The following is a 24,469-nucleotide window of genomic DNA, read 5'->3' on the forward strand; positions in this document are numbered from 1 at the left end:
AAGCGGACCTCCCACAGGTGCGCCACCGAAGGCAGCCTGACTGACGCCCTTGCAGGGACCGGCAGGGCACCGCCCTCAGCTTGCCAGCCCAGGCATGCGCTTGGAGCGCTGGTGCCTGGAGCCGCCACTGTGGGGGGAGGGCCTTAAATGCATCATCTTTCTTTTGCAATAGCAACATTTTCTTCCTCAGTCAAAGATGAAAGCATGTAAAAATAAAATATATCAACTTTTAAAAATATTTTCCTGAGTAATACAGCTATTTTAGGGGCTTGATTTTCTAATGCTGGCTGCATAGTTACTATGCGTTGTATAGCTTTGTGTGAGCATAATAGGAAAGGAAAGGAGTCCATGTTTTATCTGTGACATAATCCAAAAGATATTGAGATGTCAGGCTATCTGGGTGGTCATCACCACTTGGTCTAAATAAACAGAAAGAAAGAAGAGTGGATATGCTAGAAGACTCAGGGTAACAGCCCATCCTATATTTTTAGAGATGTCATTTATTTAGTATCTCATCTCCTGTCAACCATATAACATAAAGACCTAATGATCAAGTGAAAAGTATGATTTTGAGCACTAACCATGCAAAGGATCAGTCAGTGTGATACACATATATTGTTTTGTTGTTTTAAAATATGTTTTGTTCCATATTTTTCATACACACATTATTTATGTCTTTGAAATGCAGGTTCATTGACTACATCATGTAGTAAATCATATGGCTTCTTTGTGAAACCCTGTTGACTTTATTTAAACTTTCCATTTTTCAAAAATGAAACAATGAAAAATTGTTCCTATTTTTATCAAATTTTCTGCAACGTTTATCATATTTAAGCAAACACAGTTTATGGTTAACAAAACCATGATTTAGAAAAAAAATCCTGCAAAACAGAAATAGTTGTGAAATTTTTCACAAAATTCTTTTCAATTTTTTTCAACAGCTTTAGTCAGATGTAATGGAAAGTGTATCGGAAAGTATCATCAGAGTCCTAAGTTATCAGCTGAGTCAGAACATTTGCTACATGGGACAACAAATAATATAAAAAATAACGATTGCAATTTTCCATCATCATGCAAAATATTTGATCCTTAGAAGGTGGAAAGCTCTGGTGGCTCACTTTTAAAAGATTGCCATGTCAACATGCCAGGTACAGGTCTGTCTCATCTTACGCGCATTTAACATGCGAGAATTCAGCTTTGTGCGGTCGGCAAAAACGAAAACAAAACAAAAAAGAGAAAAATAACAATTTAATACTGTAATTGTAGTGCGGGCGATTCCACCCGCCATTACACTCAATGGAATTTTGACTATATGCAATTTTCGCTTTTCGCGCTGACTGCGGAACGTAACCCCAGCGTAAGATGCGACAGAGCTGTATCGCCTTACATGAACATAGGGTTTATAAGGTGAATCATGAAATGAAATAATTTTTTTGTAATATGGAAAAAAAATTCTCTTATCTAAAGAAAAATAGAGATGTGCAAGTAAAAAAGCACATGAGCCTCCTGATTGGTGTTGAGAGGGTGAGGTGGTTTAGCAGTCCAGGATTTTTTGACTCTTAGCCATAATTTTTGTTCCATAACAAAACTTTTATTACTTGTTTTAAAATCAGTGGAGGTGTTTATCTAATGGAAGTTGTGGGGAGGAATGTAGTGAACCATGTGGTAGGAACGAGGAAACCATTTTTGCACCTGGATTTCGCTGAGTTTTTAGAGGAGGAATTGAAGACTAACTTATCCCATTAAAAGTACAAAGGGATTTTCAGTAGGGAGAATATAATTACCCAAGTCAGAATTTGACCAGGACACTGCAGGTCTGACCCCTAATTTTTGGAAGGGTTTTTAATTGGTGGTGGTTGTTGGTATAATGATGACTAATTTCCAGGCCCAAGTTGAGATCACAGACCTGTCGTGCTAGGCACTGTACATGTAGTAAGAGAAGTCACTGCTCCAAAGAGCTTACGGTATAGACAAAGTGGGGGGGAGGGAGAGAAGGAAGCAGAGGAGTTGGGAGTGAAAATGACTTGCTCACTGCAACACAGCAGGTCTGTAGGAGATCTGGGAGAGCTCTGTAGGAGAGCTGTGCTGCCTCCCAATGAGAACAAATCATATTAATGACCACAAGCAGACAGGGACTCTGTTTTCATCTCATCCGTCCAAAGGCAGCATTGGTAGTAGCACAGCTGATCACTCTGTATAGCATTAGTTCAGTGGCTTGAAGCTGGATCCTGTAAGGTGAGAAATGTCTTCCATTACAATTGACCAAAGTAGGAGCTGAGGACACCTCTTAAGATCAGGCATACGATGAAATTATCCATTCAGCACCCAGTACTTCCTGCACTTGCAGTTCTTGGATTATTCTGGAAAGTTTCAGGCCTCATCCTGTTTAGCTTATACAGTATATTATAACATTTATTTTTAGGGTCAAATTTTTTTTAAATGGCCTCCAATTTTCCTCCTATGGTCAATTGTGAGTGCAGCATTTTGTGCACTAGTTTAGACTTCTAAGTACCAACTCTAAGAGGCTAATTAATTAAGATGAGCAATTATCAGCAAGAGAAAAAAAAACTTTTGTAGTGATAATCAAGATGGCCCATTTCAGACAGTTTGACAAGAAGGTGTGAGTATATTTAACATGGGGAGATAGATTAAATGTGTGTAATGGCTCAGCCATTCCCAGTCTCTATTCAAGTCTAAATTGATGATATCTAGTTTGCATATTAATTCAAGTTCAGCAGTTTCTCGTTAGTCTGTTTTTGAAACTTTTCTGTTGCAAATTTGCCACCTTTAAGTCTGTTACTGAGTGACCAGAGAGGATGAAGTGTTCTCCTACTGTTTTTGAATGTTATGATTCCTGATGTCAGATTTGTATCCATTTATTCTTTTGCGTAGAGACTGTCTGGTTTGGCCAGTATATATGGCAGAGGGGCATTGCTGGCACATGATGGCATATATCACATTGGTAGATGTGCAGGTGCACGAGCCCCTGATGACGTGGCTGATGTGATTTGGTCCTATGATGATGTCACTTGAATAGATATGTGGACAGAATTGGCTTTGCTGCAAGATTAGGTTCCTGGGTTAGTGTTTTTTTGTTCTGTGGTGTGTGGTTGCTGGTTCCAACCTGAAGCAAATACTGATCAGCAACCACACGCCACAGAACAAAAATATTCTATGATTATCACTACAAAAGTTTTTTTTCTCCTACTGATAATTGCTCATCTTAATTAATTAGCCTCTTAGAGTTGGTAGGGGAACTCCCACCTTTTTATGTCCTCTGTACGTGTATATATATCTCCTTACTATATGTTCCATTCTATGCATCCGATGAAGTGGGCTGTAGCCCACGAAAGCTTATGCTCAAATAAATTTGTTAGTCTCTAAGATGCCACAAGTACTCCTGTTCTTTTTGCGGATACAGACTAACACGGCTGCTACTTTGAAACCTAGAAAATAATAGTCATACCTAGCACTTTTCATTTTCTGCACTTACTCTGGCATTTGCTCTGTTTTAATTCTCATGGAGTCCTGTTGACCATGTCCCCCTTCATTGCTTGCCTGCTGGTGAATCCATAATCCTGGAATAAGTTGCTACTCAAAGTGAGTAAAGGTTACAGGCCTGGGTCCCAAATAAGCAAGCACTTGTATTATTTTGTGCCAGTGAAACCAAGGAACAGTTTCGTAGCACTGTCAGGTGCATTACCCTGCTCCAGACCTTGGTTAGAGAAAACAGTAAGCAAATTGATGTCTTCTCCTTCCACCTAACAAGCATTGGGGAAATGTATGTTTGAAATTCATGGAGCTATGTGGAGCCACTCCAGTACAATGGGTGGAAATTTCTGTGGGATATTAAAGTGGTCAAACGGGGCAGGTACAATAGACTAAGGCCTGGTCTACACTGTGTGTGTGGGGAAATCGATCTAAGTTACATAGCTGAAGTCAACATACTTAGATCGGTGAGTCAGCTGCTGCCGCTCCCCCATCAACTCTACCTGCGCCTCTTGTGGCGGTGGAGTACAGGAGTCGACAGGAGAGCACTTGGGGATTGATTTATCGTGTCTAGACTAGACGCGATAAATCAACCCCTGCTGGATCGATTGCTGCCCGCCGATCTGGCTGGTAGTGTAGACATACCCTAATTGTGACTTCTTTGTTTGTATGGCAGTAAATTCTTTACTGAGGCATGATCATCACCCATCAGGCTGGCCTTTCAGTGTGACAGTCCAGGAGACAGGTGAATTGAAGTGTGAGCTCCGGGGGGCCCACATTTGATAAAACGATTTCCATTTCAAAAGGCACTGTGATCAAAATGTCTTTTCAGACAGTTTTGTGTTGTTTCCTACCGTGATGTGGTGCTTCAAAGGGAATATGCTGGTCCCATCACTCTCAGTCATTTTTCAGTCTTGGTTACTGCAGGCAGATACCAGAGCAAAAGCATTGGCTGCTGGATGAAAAGTTTGAGCCACTTGTTTTGCATTTTTAGCCGTTTGCAATAATTAAATATAAAACAATGTCTGAATCACGTTGAGTTTGTGGCACAAATGGACAAGGGAAATGCAATGCTCTGTCATGAAGTTATGCCATTTCCTTCGTTCCTACCACAGTGACGTCACTAGAACACAGCCGTCCTAATCGAGAGGTGGTTGGGAAATAAAAACCAGATACACAAATACATTTGTGAATGAAAGCACATGTTGTGGTTCACTGTCATTCACAAGATTGAGTTTTTACCTATTTGGAAGTATCCAAACAACTATTGGGTAGTCATGAAAATGTTCACAAGTCACAAAAGTTTCACAGGTTTTAGCACAAATCCTTATTCATCCAAAAATTCATACTTGCCAGGTGGTGTTTGGTATCCATTATTTAAAAATCTATTTATTAAAAAAAAAATTGTCATCCAGTCAAGAAGTAAAAACAGTACCACATGGCATAGGTGCACAATGGCGACCTGATCCTGACTGGGGGGGCCTAGAGGTTACTGTAGTATAAATATTGAACAATAATGATGATTAAAAACAGAGGGCTCTGTTGATCTGCTGAAGTTGTTGTTGAATGTGGCTTAAAGTTTCTCTTCGGCCTTGTCTTCGCTGCTAAAAAAGCTGTGGGGTTTCTTACCTCAGGGTAACTAATGCACATGAACTATGCCAAAGTTAAACCACAGCGAAGACAAGGCACCTTAGTTTTACCGTGAGGTTGAGGTAAACTCTCTGAGATCAACCCAAGGGGGAGTGGGATGAAGAGCTGACTGTACGATAGCTCATGTGCATTAAGATAACCCACAGTAAAAAAAATGCATCTTTTGTAGCAGTGAAGGCAAGACATATGTTTCAGCATGGAAAAAACACTGTTTCAATCCTCACAGACTTCAAAGGAAGCAAGGGGAATTCATGAGAGCCTGATTATCATAGTATAATCACATTACTGGAGAGATTAGAGGCACTTTGCTGTGTCTTTGTGAGTTTAGTGACATGCCAGAGCCATCTTCAAGTGCTATTAAAATCTTCCTTGTGGGATGCTAAGTAAATAGGAAATATTTTACTCATTGGGATTAGAACACAGAGAACACATTTAATTCCCTCATCAAAGTGACCCGGACGAGGCAAGACTTGCATAAGGGTCCATGCTGCCTCCACTGGACACATTTATCAAATTGGATAGCTCAGAAAATATATTTGTTTAAACTGTAATTTCATATCAGTTCAAGAGTTGCACATTTAGGGGTAGAATTCCACTCTCATGTAATGATGTGAAGAGTTACACCAAGTGAAGGCATCACAGTAGTGTTTGAAGAAACCTCAATTCACTTAGCATTGTTGTAGCTGAGTTGCTAGATGACACCTTGATTACAAAGGTGATGTGCCAGTTTTCAGCATATATTTCAGCTGTGTTGCCTTTACATCATCATCTGGCCTTCAATTCAGAGCATGCCATTGATGTTTGCCTTGGACTGAAAATGAGGTCAGAAGAGAGACTGCAAAGCCGTTTCAGAGCATAGTCCACCCCCTTGCAAATGTTACAGTTCCCACATAGAAAAGGTAGAAAATATTAAACAGATGGTACACTTGACCTCAGCCCAAAGACCAAGAAGAAGCAATTGCAACACAAGGGTGAGGATCTGAAATTGTAAAAAAATCTGTCCCTGTAATGAAGAAAGATCATGGGGTATGTGGTGAGATGATCTATCTGGGATGGGAAAGGAAACTGGAAGGCTTTAAAAAATTAATAGAAAAATATTTTTAAAATCCCAGATTAACAACAGGTTAAAATTATAAAAACAAATATATATTTTTAAATAAACCACAAAAGCTTTTTCCTGCCAAGGCCTGGGGTCAGGGTTCCTTGTGCCTCCAGCAACAATTGCTGAGAATGGTACTCAGTAGGGAGCTGCATTCCTTACTTTGCTCCAGGGAGTTAGTAATGTTAACAACACTTGCAAGGGAAACACAGAATCTAAACACAGGTTCTAGAAGGTGAGTAAAAGAGGAAGTGATTTAATTTTTAAAATTTTTGTCAAACTATATATTTATAAATTTAGACCAAATTCTTTGCTGAAATAACCCTATTTAATTTAGCTGAGTTCTGCCAGCTGATAATATGGCCCTAAATGTCTACACATGTATAAAGTGCAAACAATATGGGGTTTAAAACTGTATTTGTCTCTTTTGGATTAACTCTGAATTGCCTGAATAGATACTACAAAATGTTAACATGAATCTCTGTTTTTGAATATACAGTTGCCAAGATTATTTTATCAGGACTCCCAATTTTATGGAAGAAGTTCCCATGTTCATTCAGTCACCAGGTTGAACTGGCCATCCAATCTTTTATAATCAACTTTGTATAAGTGCCATTAACAAGGGAGGGCTAGCTCAGTGGTTTGAGCATGGGCCTACTAAACCCAGGGTTGTGAGTTTAATCCTTCAGGAGGCCATTTAGGGATCTGGGGCAAAAACCTGTCTGGAGATTAGTCTTGCTTTAAGCAGGGGGTTGGACTAGATGACCTCCTGAGATCCTTTCCAACCCTGATATTCTATGATTCTAAGTGTTTTCTTAACAACTATCCTCTAATGCCAGCAGTTTAAATGGGAATATTTTACTCTCAACCGGTTGTGCTTTTACCTGCCTCCAGTAGATTGATTTCCTGGGCATGAACTTGAAGCGGCACAGCACCTGTAGGAAGTTCATATTTTATTGTTGACACTTGTGAGGCACTAGCATCAATGTGTGTGTCCCTTTTTGATTAAGAAAAAGAGAATTGCAGAGAGACTGGACTATGCTTATCAATATAGAAGAACATTGTCCTGTACGATCAGCCTATGTTGTTCTTAAATACGGCTTTGCAAAATTCTCAAAACCTTAGTGAGTTTCCGACTTGATTTTAAAGTTTACCTCAAATTACCAGACCTGCCTGTGAATTATCCTGTTGATTTCATTTACTAATATTCATTGCAGCTAGAACTAAAGCATGTTTTCTTTTATTTTAAATGTTGTTCCAACTCGGAGACAATACTAGTTAATGAAAGGAGATTGTCTTTAACCGTATTTTTTGAATATTTTGTGCCATTGCATGACAGACATTCTGCTTTTTTAAAACAGTCTTTAGATTTGGGGAAATGTAGCACATACTACATCTTCAGTCTTCTGCAAGTAACATCAGAATACCTGCAGTAAGCTCCATAAGCAGTTACAGATAAGCACCAAATCTGAATCCACTTAATTTATGCCAGAGCGTGGCAGGACTGAGCCCTGGCACCTCTGGGCTTGGCAGTTCATAGCCTTGGCACCTGTTTGCTGCATCAGTTATGAATGTAAAAAAATTGCTTGAGCCCAGCACCTAATTGCTTGAGCCCCAGGAACCTCTTTCATTACAAATTAAGCACTGTTCAGATTACACACACTCTTACAAGACAGCTCTGCATAACTCAGCCTTCGTTGTGATTTCCGTGGTGATATCAAAAGATGTTAAACTGTGTATTTGTCTCTGCAGTTTTAGAAAAGTTTGCCATCTTCTGGTAATGTTTAGTTACTGCATTATTTCCCTTGCTAAAGGAGCCATTGTGGGGCTTTGGTTGCACAAATTCTGTCTGAACACAGATCACAAATATCATGTATTGTTTATATCGTCCAATTGCCACCAGAGTGACACTTTCTTTTGAACTGTAAATTAGTTTTCAAAAATGCTGCATGTTCTTGAGAATTATGTGGAAAAGTTTGTTGGCTACTACAAAATCACATTATCTGGATGAGAAAGAGGAAATGGACAAATGTGTTTTATTTTTATAATATTATTTTGTAGTGGCTCATGCATATAGCTCGCGTAATCATTTCCCTGCCATTGGAGGGGCCTTGAACATTGGTGCCCCTTGCAGCTCTGTCCCTCCCGTTCGCTGACTGTGGCACATCATAGTTTAGTCTCCTGTGCAGGGCCGCCCAGAGGGGAGGACAAGTGGGGCAATTTGCCCCAGGCCCCGCGAGCCCTGGCCCGGTGGCGGTCCAGGTCTTCGGCGGCGGGGGGCCCTTCAGTGCTGCCGAAGAGGTGGAGCGACCGAAGGGTCCCCCGCCACCGAAATGGCGTCAAAGACCCGGACTGCCGCCGGGTGAGTACAAGCGCCGCAGCTCCCCCACTTTGCCCCAGGCCCCCTGAATCCTCTGGGCGGCCCTGCTCCTGTGGGCTGTCATACATTGGTCTTCTTTTTCAGCTGTTGGATTTAACGTGGAGGTGCTGGCTGGTGTTGGTGGCTTATGACATACAGGCGGTCAGACTGGATGATTTGATGGTCCCTTCTGGCCACAAACTCTATGACTCAGATACGCTGTTGTGGCTGCATAAGCAATTACGCTCTGAACCCTTTTTTCCAGTCTAATTTGTAAATGTGATCTGAGCCAGAGTTTGGGCAGATGAGCCTCAGCGTGGGAAGCAACTTTTTTTTTCAAAATTGTTTAACTTATATCAGCACAAAAAATACATATAGGGCTTCAACATGCAAAGTGCTGCATACTTTGGCCCCGGCCAGCGAAGCAGTTATGCACATGCTTAACTTTGTCTCATTATTTCCTTGTGTCCCCCATGTATCTGTCTGTATCTAGCTGTTGTCTCTTGTCTTATGCTTAGATTGTAAGCTGTTTGGGGGCAGGGATCATCTTTTTGTTCTGTGTTTGTACAGCACCTAGCACGATGGGGTCCTAGTCCCCTTGAATTAAGTGGAGTGACTCCTACTTTACACTGGAGTATTTGAACAAAGAATTGGGCCAGTAGTATGTATCAGATTGGTCAGCTGCCAGATCAGAGTTCAGGATTCTGCATATCCCCTGCAGGAGATGATGATATTGCAGCTGCCTAAAGCTTTGCAGGACAGACATTATGCTCTGTGTTTTCTTTTCATGTAAACCCTACAGAAGGTGAACACTTCCCTGGAAAATGGCATTCATGGCCTTTCTCTTCCTAAAGTTAGTCAGGATAGGAACAATGATGGTGCATAAGGGCTAGGGGGTATGACCTAAAATCCACGTATTGTCTACCAATCAACAGGAGAGAATATTGGTGTCCCCACCGATCTTGAGCCAAGTATGGTGATAGTCTAACATCAGTGTGTTTTCTGAGTGCAAGGCTTCTGATTGCATGTGACCCATGCAAGACTAAGCATTGTATTGCATTTCCTGGCTTCCATCTGTTGTGTTTGATACCTTTTCAACTACAGATGTTTTGTACTTATCTTTAAAGCTTGGAACTGGAGGGGTTAACCTCATCTAGAAGTAGTCATCCTGATTTCAAATGCCATCCTCCTCCATTGTTCCTACCACCTGATGAATTGCCAGAAGTCCTCCTGGAAAAGTAGGGGTGTCTCATTATTTGTGTAATTCACTATTTACGCTTCATTCTACATTGTCTGAAATACTTCTGATGAGTATTATAACCAATAATGTACAGGGGAACCTTCAGAGATATTCCTGATCAGCCTACAGTCCTCTGGCTGGTGCTGTTATATTTGAGACATGCAGGGCATTTGTGAAGCATGGAAAATTTGACTTACCTCTTACTGTAACCCTTTCAGGGTCGACCAGGACCTATTGGTAACCAAGGACCTATAGGTGCTCCAGGATTTACTGGGCAAGAAGGTTTGGCAGGGGCAAAAGGTGAGAGAGGGGCAGTGGGCTCTCCAGGATCAGCTGGACTGAAAGGAGATAAGGTAGGTTCAATAAGTGCTTTCCTCTTTTTCCCTGCAGTAGATGTGATCACAGCAGCTCTTTGAGTGAATAAAAATAGTACTGGACTATCTCGCTGCTGTTAAGTGGATATACTATTTGAGAAACATCTCCAGAGGAACCACTGTGTTTAGTCTGAACCTTAGTCGCTGAATTTTACAGGCTAGTATATACAGTCCAGCCTGTCATCTTCTGTTGGCTGATTCACAGCAAAATGGGCTTCAGCATTGCATGTGGAGTCTTTTGTTTTACATAACCATCAGAATGTATTTTGCCCTGATATAAGTCACAAGAAGAGGTGAAAGAAGGGTGGGGTGGTACTGGGATGCCCCTAGAGGGAAATGTAACTGCCTTATCCGTTTCAGACAGTCAGACCCTACCAAAGTTAAGTGAATGATCACCATGTTGGGAGATGAAATTCTGTGTTGGAAAGTGCAAAGTAATGCACAATGAGGGAATAATATATAAATTACTTCTACATCTTACCATGTTCTAAATTAACTGTAACAATGTTGAAAAAAAGACTGGAGCATTACTGAACTCAGTGAAAACATCTTCTGAAAGGGCAGCAGTGGTCAAAATGGCAAACACAATGATAAGCTATATAAGGAATGGAATGGAACATAATACAGAGGATATTATAATGCTATTAGTGATCAGTTCTTTCACCCCACCTCAAAAGGGGCAGCAGAAATAGAGGGCGTTCAGAGACAGGTGATGAGAATGAAACAAGACATGACCAAACCCTCATATGAAGAGAGATTGAAAAGACTGGGATTGTTTACCTTAGAGAGGAAATGAGTAAGGATTCAGAATAATGACTGGTGTAGAGAAGGCAGAGCGGGCACGGCTAGTCAGCCTTTCTCCTAAAACAAGAGTAAGGGGCCATTCAGTGAAACTGAAAAGCAAAACATTCAAAACTGAGCAGAGGATATACTCCACTCCCCTTCCCACAGTGCACAAGTATCCTGTGGAACTCATTGCTCCAAGGTGTTGCTGAGTCTGAGGTGGGCAGGATTCAAAACAAGGATAAAAAGAACATCCAGAATTATAACAATAAGGGCTAAAAACAATAATCAAGAGTTCTGGAAGAGAGAAACTCCCCCGCTTTAGGGCAGAAGCCAGCCTCTGACTATCGAGGATTAGGAAGAAACTTTCCCTGAGGGACACTTATCCTGGAGCTGCCTGCTTTGCACCTTCAATTGAAGCAGCAAATATTGGCCACTATTGAACCATTTGTCCGCTCCAGGGTAGCTGTTCCTATCATAGATCTTTTCTTTGACTGTGGAGGTAAATGCAACATCCAGCAGCTCTAACAGGTTGGCAGAGACAAGACAACTTTATTCAGTTGGAACAGATGCAGGAATAATGTAAATTAATGTAATGTTTGCATATTTCTCAGCTGGCAACATCTGAGAATAATGGTAAAGGCTGGTACAGACAAAATCGCAGATCCAATTGTAATATTTCTTGAAACATTTGTGAGGCCAGGATTTAATCTGTATAGAAAACCATGTATTATTAGCCTGGCATCACACTGCCCCAGGTGCAATCACAATTTGTGTTTCACTTTTAAAATACTGTGTGAAAACAGTTTGGGGGCATTAATTTGGCAGCCTGTCTGCTGAGCATCCTCCGTTCCCATCTCATTGACTGCAATGAAAATGAAGGAGCCTGGGTGCATCATATGAGATGTTGTACTCCTTTCACTGAGGATATTGGATCATCCATCCTCACAAGATGTAGAGTAAAAGAGTTACCTGGGTGATATATGGTACTATATAAAGAATAAAATGGGTGTGACTGACGCACTGGCCTGTCCAAGTAAAGTATTGTGCCCTCTTTCCTTTAGGGTCCAATGGGAGTTCCTGGATTTCAAGGCATCAATGGGATTCCGGTGAGTTTTTGTGTGTAAATATATAAATACAAGGCAATTGCATTTGAGCACAGAGACAGCATGTGCAAGGGCACAATGCCAGGCTCATCCCAACCCTTTTCTATAATATTTATTATAATAATTTTAATGTAATTATTTTACCACTTTATCTCCTGTCTGGGGTAAAAGGGGAGGATTGATTAGACTCCATAGGGGCTCCATGTCATTCTGCAAGGGACTCAGATACCTTGATGGTGAGTATTAGATAAATGGACATTTGCAAGGGATACATCCGTGTTGTATAAGAACGAGAACTGAATCTGAGGCACGTTTGCACCTGTAATTCAGCTTCACCAATGTTCAAAGGTCTTCACATTCAACATTTTAGTTCAGAACTATTTCTAGTAAACTCTTGTTGCAAGTGAAACTGCTAAATTGGAGTTGAGAGTCCCTACAGAGATTCTTTGCTTCCCATACCTGGGGCTAATTAGTTCTAATTTGGATCTGGGCTGGCCAGAACATTTTGCCAATAAAATAGGAGAGAGACAGCTACAGCTTTTTCCAGATAATGGAACCAAATACAAACTCTCCCCAGCTTATCCATTATATTTAGTTTCTTTTTCTTTAGAACTTAACAGAGAACTTGAATGTTTTGTGTCAAAAAATTGTTTTCTATCAAATTGAATTTTCATCACAAATTCAAAATCCAGAATATTTTGACCTGCTCCACTCTGTTTTCTTGCAGCTCTTCTTGAATAGATGTCTTCCAGGTCCCTTCCTTATTGGTTCTGGTTGTGTAGTGTTTTGTTTTGTTTTAACTAATGCAGACTACCCCATTCTGTTCTTTTCTCTCTCTACATTATTTGGTTCACTCTGCATTTTTTCCCCTTTCTGCATTCTAATTCTCTTCTGTTCTTTGTTGATTTTTTCCATCTTCTGTGTCCTTCCTTCTCCTCCACCATGTGTTTTCTCCCTCACAATCTTTTCTAGAATTGATTAAAGACTCAAAAAACTGACAGTTTCTGCAAATGTTTGTTGGAAATGTGCAGTCAGGATCACATGGGCTGGCTGTGCTCTGCTCCCTCCTGTTCCACCCAAGTTCCTCTCCCTGCCTTTACCAATTTCTTTCTTTTCTCCTTCCCCGCTCATCTTTTGCCTGCTTTCTGTTCTCTTCTGCTCCCTTGCCACTGAGGTTTTTTTTTCTTTTTCCACCAGCCAATCCTCAAACGGTAACAAGACTGAGCTGTTCCCATAATATTGAATATAATTGAACACACTGTGGGAACAAGCTGTTCTCAGGGTGTTTTTTCAAATAAGGCTCTGGGGAGTGGGAATTCCCAACGTGGGAGAGGGCGAGACTGTTGTGGAGAGTGCCAGGTAGCTGGCAGCTACAGACATTCCAAGCAAAGGCTAGGGGAGTTAGACAAAGGGGATTTGAAACCTCATGCCTGTCTGGATCTGATCTGTTTTCTTTACAGCATCCTGCAGGTGGGTGAGTGGGAGGAGGCTGATTTTGCTCATTGTGAACACAGATTATTCAAGAGTTTGGCCCTTCTTCCTCTGAACTTCAGACTGGATTGGAGCCATCTTTCCCTTACAGATGCAGAGAAGGGGCAGTGGAAACTTTAAAGCAGTGCATTTCGTTTTCATTCTTGCTGCTGAGATAAATGGCTCCTTTTCATGGTGAAAATAGAGAATCCTGCTGCTTGGGAAACTATTTATAGTTCTCCAATATTATTGTAATCACATTTCAGGATAGGGAAAAGCTTAGACTTCTTGTGAAATACATACCTACATTCATTATCTGGGGCGAGGGGGTGTTTGTGTGTGAAACATACATTGCTCTGCCTGCACAAGAGTTAACACTGTAACCGCTCTTCTGATTATGGTGTGTGGGCAGGAGGGTGAGTGAGTGTGCGTGTTTTATCAGTACTCCAGGGGTTTGCCCAAAGTGGACTCGTAATGGTGACCCTGTGGTGGCCAGCTGAGATCGCCTGTGAAATGTTGATAGCAGGTAAATCATGGTGTTGCAGTTGGGCTGAATCATCCCTTTGGTCTAGTACATAGGGCAGCAGCATGTGTTTATTAATTGTTAGCCTTAGACGTATTGTAGAAAAGGCTCTTAAGTCCTCCTCTCTACTGTATATGTTTAATTTTTCCCATGGGGATTAGATTCAAACTCATCCCTGGCAAAGGGTTGGAAATAGAGATAGAAGATTTATATGGTTTTAGCTGAGTATACAGGACTCTAAAAGGAAATGTTTCTACAAGATGTGAGTCATTGTCTGTGCCAGGAAACACAGACCTGGGCAGCAAGAGACTATATTTTGATCTTGGCACTGGTCAGAAATGATCCCTTTGCTCTAATGATAAATGAAGCTGCTTATTAAATTAGTTTTACATTCACTCTTGATTACATCTGTTTCACTCTTCTTTTAAACATTTGTTGAGCTCTCCTGTTGAGATCGCCTTTGCATTAAGTCTGTCTGACTTAGAAAGTAACGGTGCCACAAGGAATCCTTCTTGTTTTTGCTGATACAGACTAACACAGCTACCACTCTGAAACCTGATTTAGAAAGCATGCTATTCAGAATCACGGTGTTAGCGGGGAGAGAGAGAGACAGACAGAGAAAGCAGGGCTCTAGTGGGACAAGTCACTTTGGAAGAAACCGGTTCCCTTTTCTACTTCCCAGGGAACCATTCCCTTTATAAACCCCCCCCCCCCACACACACACACTCTCACACTCTGTGTTAGCATGAGCCTGCGAATCATCCACCCTGCCATGCCATAATTACAGACTAAAGTTCTCCTGACTTAGTCTGCTGAGGTACCTGTTCCCTTTGTGCTGAGCTGGCAGATCTGGCAAAGCATGTGACGGCTGGAATTAGAGAAGGAGAGAGCAGTAAAAACAATTACAATTTTTCAGGCCAAACAAGCTCTATTGAACAGTGGGGAAAAGATCTCATATAAGGCTAGATCCTGGGAGATGATGGGTACCTGCACCACTCAGTGAAGTTAGAGAGTTGTGGGTACATCTCTCAAGATCAGGATGTCATAAATTAACTAAGAATACAGATTAGCCAGAACCCAGAAGGTAGGGAATCCTAGGCTTTTCACAGTCCAAAGGGAATGTATAATGTATATGTGTGATGCTTTTTCAGAAGAGGCTTTAACTATCTGGCATGGACATTATGGAGACTGATGCTGGCTATTTAAATTCCAAGTGCCAACACCTTGGTATTGTGTAACTGCCTGTCATTTAAGTACACTTCACTCTACTTGTGCTGGTTGCATGCACTGTCCCTTTTCTATAGGGAGAAGGAAGGCATTAAAACAGTACTACACCAGTGCCTGATCCATTCTACTTAGGGCCAGATTCTGCCCTGAATTACATCTGTACTGCCCCATTGCTTCAAGTTAGTGAAGCTAGCCCAGGTTTATGATGGAGTGAATGAGATCAGAATCTGGCTCATCCAGTACAGAAGGTGTTACTAGGATGCTATGATAGAAATGAAGAGACCACTTACAAAACCCTTCCTGTCCCCGCAAAAGCAATGTGTCCCATGGGATAATTGCTGTATGAATCAATAGCATGTGTTGGGTTTGAAAATAAGAGCGGTCATGACCCAGTGTTTGTATTTCATTACAGAGCAGCACTTGGACATAAGATATCTTACAGCCAAGCTGAAGATAAGCAAATTAACAGTGATTAGACTGTTTTATTTTTTAAAAGATTCTTTTGTGAGGAGTATGATGATGTTGTATGAACTGTGGTCTGAGGCCTTGTCTATACACAAACTTTTGCATGGTTTAATTAAACTGGTTTAGGTATAGTAATTCAAAACCCTGTGTGGACACTCTTATTTCCTTTGCATGGTGTCAAGTATCAGAGGGGTAGCTGTGTTAGTCTGTATCCACAAAAACAACGAGGAGTCCGGTGGCACCGTAAAGACATACTTTATTTGGGCATAAGCTTTTGTGGGTAAAAACCCCACTTCTTCAGATGCATGGAGTAAAAGTTACAGATGCAGGCATAAATATACTGACACGTGAAGGGAAGGGGGTGGGGAGTTTGGGGTGCAGGAGGTTGCTCTGGGTGGGGGGGGTCTCAGGGTTGGGGCTTGGGGTTGGGGCACGGGCTTATCTCCAGCGGCTCCTGGTCAGCGGCACAGCCGGGGGCTAACGCAGGCTCCCTGCCTGTCCTGACACCACATTGTGCATACCCCGGAAGCAGCCAGCAGGTCCAACACTAGTAGGTGGGGGGGCAAGATGCTCCCCCCGCTGCTCTTGCCCACCGCAGGCACCAGCTCCCATTGGCTGGTTGCCAGCCAATGGGAATGTGGAGCTGGTGCTCAGGGTGGGGGCAGCACACGGAGCCCCGTGGCCCCCCCACCTAGTAGCTGGACCTGCTGGCTGCTTCCGGGGCACAGCGTGGTACACCAGGACAGGTAGGGACTAGCCTTAGCACCGCTGACTGGATCTTTAGTGGCCCGGTCGGTGGTGCTGACTGGAGCTGCCAACGTCCCTTTTCGACTGGGTGTTCCGATCAAAAACCGGACACCTGGTCACCCTAAGTGAGGCGTGAAAATGAAAATGATGTGACTTTGGCTCCAACGGTCAAGCATGAAGAATGCAGGGTTCTGTATTTTTTACTTCCCTAGGATGTATCATTAGTGCATCTAATGTTGCACCATAAAGATGAATCTTCAGGATGAATTGAGAATGGCTTGTGAAATGGTTCAGGGCTAGGGCCGTAGAGGCAGACAGAGCTGTTAAATATGTACTGCTCCCCTTCCGGTCACACAGTTCTGCCTCTGAATGGCACAAAACTCATTCCTGTGGGAAGAAGGATGGAATAAGGAGATACTTAATACCCTGGCATTTTCTTTGATTGATGGTTCTGCCTGCCCTTATATTGTCCACGTAAACCCATATGTCACTCAAGAGAAAGTAATTAAAAGGGCCATATTCTGATCTTCTTTACACCAGTGTAAATCAAAAGTGACTCCACTGTAGTTAATGGAGCTACCGCAGTGTAAAACTGGTGTGAGATCAGAATCAGGCTCATTTCCCTGGCTACTAACTGACCATTACAATGGCTTTTGTTAAAGGCAATTAGTTAAAGGCTTTCGGGTCAGTGAAATAATTGGAACGTAGAACAGTTTGGAACTGTCAGTGTGCAGCATTGTTGGGCCTATTCCTACTTTGACTCTTATACGTTCAACTCCCCCGATGGCAACTAGGACTTACAAAAACCACTGTGCACTGGGCCCATTGCCTGCTGTTTCCTACCAAATGCTCTGTAGTGCTTGCACTGTGCTGGAGTAATGTAGAATGAAAACTGCCCTGCTAGGACCCCACAAACACTAGATGTTTTGTGCTTCTTGTGACACCATCCCAGGGAGACAGATTTTAATTAATAATCAAATAAATTAAGCTAAGGGCCTTGCAGTCAGGTTCCAAAGTGGAGAGCTCAGGCTGATTAAGCTCTTACTACTGCCCTCTGCAGGCTTGACTCCTTTGCAGGCCCGGGGAAGCTGCCATGCGGCAGAACTCAAGGGTGAACCCTAGATGTTCAGCCTGTCTTTGTGTTGCACTGTAATGTGGTAGACACTGGGACTTGGGGGACAATATTTTTAATGCGAAAATACTGTGTGTAATTAATTCTCTCTCTCTCTCTCTTTCATACAGGGACACCCTGGCCAGCCAGGGCCCAGAGGTTTTCCTGGCCTTGATGGCTGCAATGGTTCTATTGGGAGTCCTGGCGTTTCAGGGTTGGATGGATTTCCTGGTACACCGGGGCTGCCTGTACGTTCTCAGGCTAACGCAGTATTTTCTGGAGCGCTTACTATTTACTAAATGACTCATGAATCCCTGGGGAACATTGGTAGTGTTATTTGAAATCAACTCATGTTGTTTCTAGGTGAATTTTTTTTCTTTGATTCAGTGACTAAAAGAGTAACTTTAGAAGATAAAGTTCCTGAAGGTGGGGTATGTTGCCACATTAGAATAAACCTTCAATCCCTGACAATCCTCACATGGACTTCAAGGTGAACAGGATCTAGCCCTTATGAGTTTAATTCTGTGAGGTGCTGAACGCCCTGAGGTCCCATTGACTGACTGTAGTAGGAATTGGAGGCATTTGCAGGATCAACCAGAAGGCCTCAACTCAGAAAAACATTTAAGTGTGTGCTTCAGTCCCATTGAGTCAATTGAATTGAATCATGTGCTTAAAGTCAAGCATGCGCTTTAAGCATCCTTCCTGCATATGGATGATTTCATGGACTGTGGTCTAACTCAGGAAATTGAGGTCTTAGGATACTTAGGAAAGAGTACCAGCAGTTTAACAAGCTGAATGATTGATTTACTAGGTGTAATGGTTGTTCAGGATACCTCTTGTTATGAGTAGCATAACATAGTTTTGTGCAGTATGTCACAACATATGTCTAGCTGATACCATCTCTCTTCAGTCCCTTGCAAGGCACCTTTTCATAATGTGTCAATGGTTGGCTAGATGGAAGGATTTCAAGTTAATTCTGAGTGAGAAGTTAAGTCTAAGGGTATGTCTATACTACCCGCCAAATTGGTGGGCAGCAGTCGATCCAGCGGGGGTCGATTTATTGTATCTAGACTAGACATGATAAATTGACCCCCTGAGCGCTCTCCCATCGACTCCTGTACTCCACTGGACCAAGAGTGGACTGAGTCGACGGGGGAGCATCAGCAATCTATTCACTGCGGTGAAGACACCACGGTGGGTAGATCTAAGTACATCAACTTCAGCTACGTTATTCACGTAGCTGAAGTTGTGTAACTTAGATTGACACCTCCACCGCCACCCCAGGGTAGACCAAGGCTAACTGTTTGACTAGTATAATTCCACTTGACATCTTAACAGGGATATCCTAACAGGGACATCCTAACAAGTCTTGGCTTGCTCATTTCCATGGTACTGTTGGGAATCCATTAGTGCATTACACAAGTCTGCATTAATCTATATTTGTTAAACAACATCAGCAAAAAAGACTAATGGTAAAATTTTTGAAAGCATCGAAGTCTCATTGAAAGTCAATGGGATTGAGGCACCTTAGTGTGTGAATCACTTTTGAAAATGGGACTAAAACTCCTATGGGACTGAGCACTTTTTTAAAATTTTATCCTAAGCCTTTAAATCAAGCATAAAGATATGGAATTATTTTCACATTGTACAGTACCCTAGACACAGAATGGGCTGGAAAAATTATCTTACAAACTTTACTCATATGAGTAATCTTAAATTCAGTGGAACTACTTTGCATGAATAAGGCTTAGTCATGTGAATAAGGGGCGAAGGGGAAGAAAATATAGTTGGCAAATATGAGTGACGCTATTAATGTCAATACACTGAATCTTTATAAAAAATGTGGTACAAATGTATGCATGTGTTGAAACCTGAAGTTCATAGGACACTGAAAAAACTTAAGCAATATAATCAGATTTAAGCAATGATTTCTAGAGAAGCCAATTTACTCATACATACTGTTCAAATTGCTTTTTTTTTATAATCCTTGTAGGATTATATTTTTGGCCATAAGAGCTGCTCTGCTCAGCTATCTTCCTTCAAATTAAATTGGCAGTTAACATGAAATTACCTAAAATAAATCCAATATGATGAGTAAGATTAAGATCAGGTGGCATAACTAGAGCTAGAAAATGAATTCATCCTGCATATAACTGCAGTTTCTTCGTGAAGTTACCCCAGGAATCAGTTTGTCCCATAATGATTAATGGGTCAAAATTAAATTTAATTCAGTGGCGATTGGTTCAACCCATCATAGAACAGATGCATGTATGAACAGAGATGTTAATAATAGAGTTACATACTATCAAAGCATATGTTAAAAATACTTAGACTCAGGCCTTGTCTACACTATGGGGGGAGAGCGATCTAAGTTACGCAACTTCAGCTAGGTGAATAACGTAGCTGAAGTCGACGTACTTAGATCTACTTACCGCGGGGTCCACACTATGCATTGTTGTCTCCCATCAACTCCCCTTGCACTTCTCGTTCAGGTGGAGTATAGGAGTCGATGGGAGAGCGATCAGCGCTCAATTTAGTGGGTCAAGACCCACTAAATTGACCACCAATGCATCGATTGCCGCGTGTCAACCCCCCGATAAAGTGTAGACAAGGTTTCAGTTGTCTGAAGGCTCAGAATAAGAGAAAAATCTAAAGTAAATGGAGAGAATACCAGATAAAATTTTTGTAGAGCTTGATTTAATTATAGCATGAAGATGCTTTGGTGTGAGAAGGTAAATATAAAGGGGTAGATCCTCAGCTGGTATAAATTGGCATAGTTCCATAGAGGAGGATCTGCCACAGTGTATTTTGCTGAAAAACATTTTTTCAAAAATTTTTATACAGATTATAGAAAATAGCTTTGTAAATTCATTCTTTTAAAAACAGGGTCGCTTTGGTCCCAAAGGTCCCAAAGGAGAACCTGTGTATGCCGAAGGTGGCCTTAAAGGAAGTAAGGTAAGAATTGTCAACATGCAGGAGAAGACATAGTAGAAGAAACCTACTTGTGCTCTGAATGTTACAGGGTAGATACTGCAGATTAAATTGCTCACAATGTTGGGCAAGTTTGCCATGGGTATGCTTGGATGCAGAGGCACAAATTATGGCTTATGAAAGCAGGCCATAGCTTTATTTTTAACAACACAAACATTATTACACCGAAAACCAACAAGTACAGTAACTCCTCGCTTAACATTGTAAGTATGTTCCAGAAAAATGCGACTTTAAGTGAAACAATGTTAAGCGAATCCAATTTCCCCATAAGAATTAATGTAAATGGGGTGTGGGGGGGGTAGGTTCCAGGGAAATTTTTTTCACCAGACAAAAGACTATATTATATATATGTATACACAGTATAAGTTTTAAACAAACAATTTAATACTGTACACACTACTGATGATTGTGAAGCTTGGTTGAGGTGGTGGAGTCAGAGGGTGGAAGAGGGTGGGATATTTCCCAGGGAATGCCTTACTGCTAAATGATGAACTAGCATTTGGCTGAGCTCTCAAGGGTTAACACACGGTTGTTAATATAGCCTCACACTCTACAAGGCACCACGAATGGAGGGAGGGAAGACAGCATGGCAGACAGACACACACCCAGTGTGTGTGTGAGAGAGAGAGATGCGCATTGCCCCTTTAAGTATGCTCTCCCCACTGTAAGAATATTGCCTTTTTAGATCAGCAAGTTGAGACAGCAGCTGCTGCCTGCAAGCTCCCTCTGTCCTGAGCCCTGTCACGTCCTCCCCCCACTCTATGGAAATGGGATAAGTGGGTGGCAGGAGCAGGGGGGAGGGGGACACCCTGATATTAGCCCCCTTCTTTCCTCCCCCCCCCCCCCGCACAGCAAGCAGGCGGTTGGTTCCGGGAAGCAGCTCCAAGGTAGAGGGCAGGAGCAGCACATGGCAGTGGGGGGAGGGACAGCTGAACTGGCGGCAATTGGTAGCCTGCTGGGCGGCTGCGCACAGGGAACTTAGGGGAGCGGGGAGCTGATCGGGGGCTGCCGGTCCACCCTGGTTCCAAGCCCCCAGCAGCTAGCTGCAATGGGCTGCTCTTCCTGCAAGCAGTGGACAAAGCAGGGGGCTGCCAAACGACGTTTTAAGGGAGCATTGTGCAACTTTAAACGAGCATGTTCCGTAATGGATCAGCAATGTAACAATGAAACAACGTTAACCAGGATGACTCTAAGTGAGGAGTTACTGTACATAGTCCTTGCAACACAGATGCAAATTGTTTATCCCTCATCAGGACTAATGTTCACCCACAGAACCATGCTCACCATGTCCTATTGTCCCTATATATTTACCAGACCATTGTTGTAGGGCACACCTAAGGGCCTGGCACCTCTAATGCCAATTCCTGTACTAGCAGAAACCAACCATCCTCAAACTGAGAATGAGGGACCTCCTGCAAGCTTGTCCTGCCTTGTGTGAAGCAGTGGCAGGAGCTTCTAGATGCAGGAATAACGTGGAAGAGACCTTCTGTAGCAGCCACGACCCCTCTGTACATGGTCGACTTCTCTCTCATATTAGGTCTGTTGTGATAAAAAGCCAATGGTAGCCCTTGCCGTTAGAATTCCAGAGTGAAATCGTGTGGCAAAAATTTCTATTGACCTCAGTGCGGCCAGGATTTCACCCTGTCTCCTTTCGTCAGGTTACGCCACTGGATCACTGCTGAGCACGACCAGCAAAATCTCTAGTGTATGTTAACATTACTGTTGCCGTTGGATTCCAAGCACTACCCATTATCCCGATTGTTCTTTGCACTGCGATGTACCAACTGGTAACTGTTATATTCTTCAAACACAAGAACATTATGGACACGGTCCTGGCCCCAGTGAAGTCAGTGAGAGTTTTGCCACTGACTTTAGTTAGGTCAGGATTTCACCCTATGTGATTAATGAGGAACTGAGATGTTTTATATCTGAGGTAGAACTTTATATCCATAATTTTATTGCCAATGTAATTAACATTTAAACCATGGAGTGAAATAATCTGCTTAGCTTAACATTCAAGGATGTGGGTACATGTGCTCACGTACTCTGATAAATATATAAGAGTTGTGATTGCACAAGGAATGCAGGATCTGGCATGAATCTACAAAGGGCTCAGTACTTCCAGTGGGGTTCTGAAAGGGTTGCATTAAAGCCATAGAGATTTGAAGGCATTCGTTACCTTTCTGCATCCAGCCTTTGATATATCAAGTAAAAGAGAGAGAGAGAGCGTGTGTGTGTACGTACGTACTCTGGTGCTACATAGATACTCACTACTAATAAGTTATTAGAACTAGTAAAAGGGTAAAAAAAAGTCTCAGAATTTTTTCTCCTTTTTTGGTCAAAGTTTTGAACTTTTCAAGCTTTTCTAACCAGTTCTATCAATTACATATGCTAACTTATAAATTTTTATGAACTAGATAATTATTCATGAATTTAGATGTTCATGGAAAATAATCACCATCTGAAATGTTAATAGTGAAAGGTATATCTCTACCCCAATATAATGCTGTCCTCGGGAGCCAAAGGATCTTACCACATTATATATAGGTGAAACCGCGTTATATCGAACTTGCTTTGATTCGCTGGAGTGCGCATCCCCGTGCCCTCGGAGCACTGCTTTACCACATTATAGCTGAATTTGTGTTCTATCGGGTCACATTATATCAGGGTAGAGGTGTATGTTTAACGGTAAGCAGCACTTTTAAAAAAATACTTTTACAAAAATACAATTTTGTACTGTTCATTGTATAAATTTGATTTTGCCTTTGCTCAGACATAAATGAATGCAGTTGCCATGGCTCATGGCTTCTGGACTTCCTTCGCTGTCTGATCCAAATACATATTATTTAAGTATAAATATTTTTTCTAGTTACATGTGATCTAAATATGTCTGTTTATACAAAATATAATGACCATAAATTATATTTTATTGTTATAATATATTTTTCATTAATTTATTTTTAATTTTTAGGGTGACAGTGGTCTTCCTGGACTGGATGGGATTTCTGTAAGCTATCTAATTTTATTTTTGAAATCATGTTTTTATGAGTATTACTGAAAAGGAAAATAATACTTTAGTTTTTTAGTTCACTCACAGTATTAATTGTTGCATTAATCAGCGTAGGCACATTTCTACTCAGTGGTCCAAATTCTGATCTCAGTAACATAAGTGTAAATCCAGAGTAATTCCACTGTCTTTAATTAAATTACTCCAGATTTGCACCATAACAAAGGAGATTGGATTTTGGCCATACCTGCAGTCAATTTTACATTTGAAACCAAACACCCTGTTAATGCTAAACTCTGTAACAATGATTTTCCAGATAAACAAATGCTGATAATGTCAAATGAATTATGTGTTTTAAATTAGATGCATTTTTCCAGGGATATTGTCTATGATTTTAAGACACACCCTGCCTTCAGCTTGTAAGGATTTCATGAGGAAAGTCCTGCTTATTTTGTAGGTTTTTTTTAATCTGCTTTTCCTTGCAATTCCCATTCCATCACTGAAGAATTGAAAGGGACATTGCCAAGTGAAATTTGGCCTTGAATTAATATTTTGTAGAAGCAAGCTTCTATCAAACATAAGGCTAATGGAAATGGTTCCCTTATCTGTCACCATGCACCTCCTTCTACAGTTTTTTGGAGAGAAAGTTCCAAAATGGCAGAGCAGTGTCTTTTTAAGAGCCTAGTCTTGTGAAATGCTGAGCATCCTCAGCTCCCAGGGAAGTACATGAATTTAAAGGTACTTGGCATCTCATCTAAGGTACTTGCTATCTCACATGACGGACAAAATTAATGTTTGCTTTGGGGGTGAGGTTTTTTGCTTTGTTAA

At 41.6% G+C, this 24,469-nt stretch overlaps 1 protein-coding gene across 5 annotated transcripts in view; it reads left to right on the top strand.

Annotated features, from left to right (window-relative positions):
- The window catches only part of COL4A6 (collagen type IV alpha 6 chain), a 188,827-nt gene that overhangs the window by 113,996 nt on the left and 50,362 nt on the right, over positions 1-24,469 (top strand). For 4 of the 5 annotated variants that reach the window (XM_039488503.1, XM_039488501.1, XM_039488500.1 and 1 more), the window contains exons 5-9: positions 10,056-10,190; positions 12,059-12,103; positions 17,775-17,891; positions 20,530-20,598; positions 23,606-23,641. In XM_039488503.1, the coding sequence (XP_039344437.1) occupies positions 10,056-10,190; positions 12,059-12,103; positions 17,775-17,891; positions 20,530-20,598; positions 23,606-23,641 (402 nt within the window). Of the gene's footprint in view, positions 1-6,037; positions 6,111-10,055; positions 10,191-12,058; positions 12,104-17,774; positions 17,892-20,529; positions 20,599-23,605; positions 23,642-24,469 lie in introns of those variants that run through there. The other variant, XM_039488504.1, reaches the window with a different exon arrangement.

This window comes from Mauremys reevesii, linkage group 9 (genome assembly GCF_016161935.1).
Source record: "Mauremys reevesii isolate NIE-2019 linkage group 9, ASM1616193v1, whole genome shotgun sequence".
NCBI classification, from domain to species: Eukaryota; Metazoa; Chordata; order Testudines; family Geoemydidae; genus Mauremys; species Mauremys reevesii.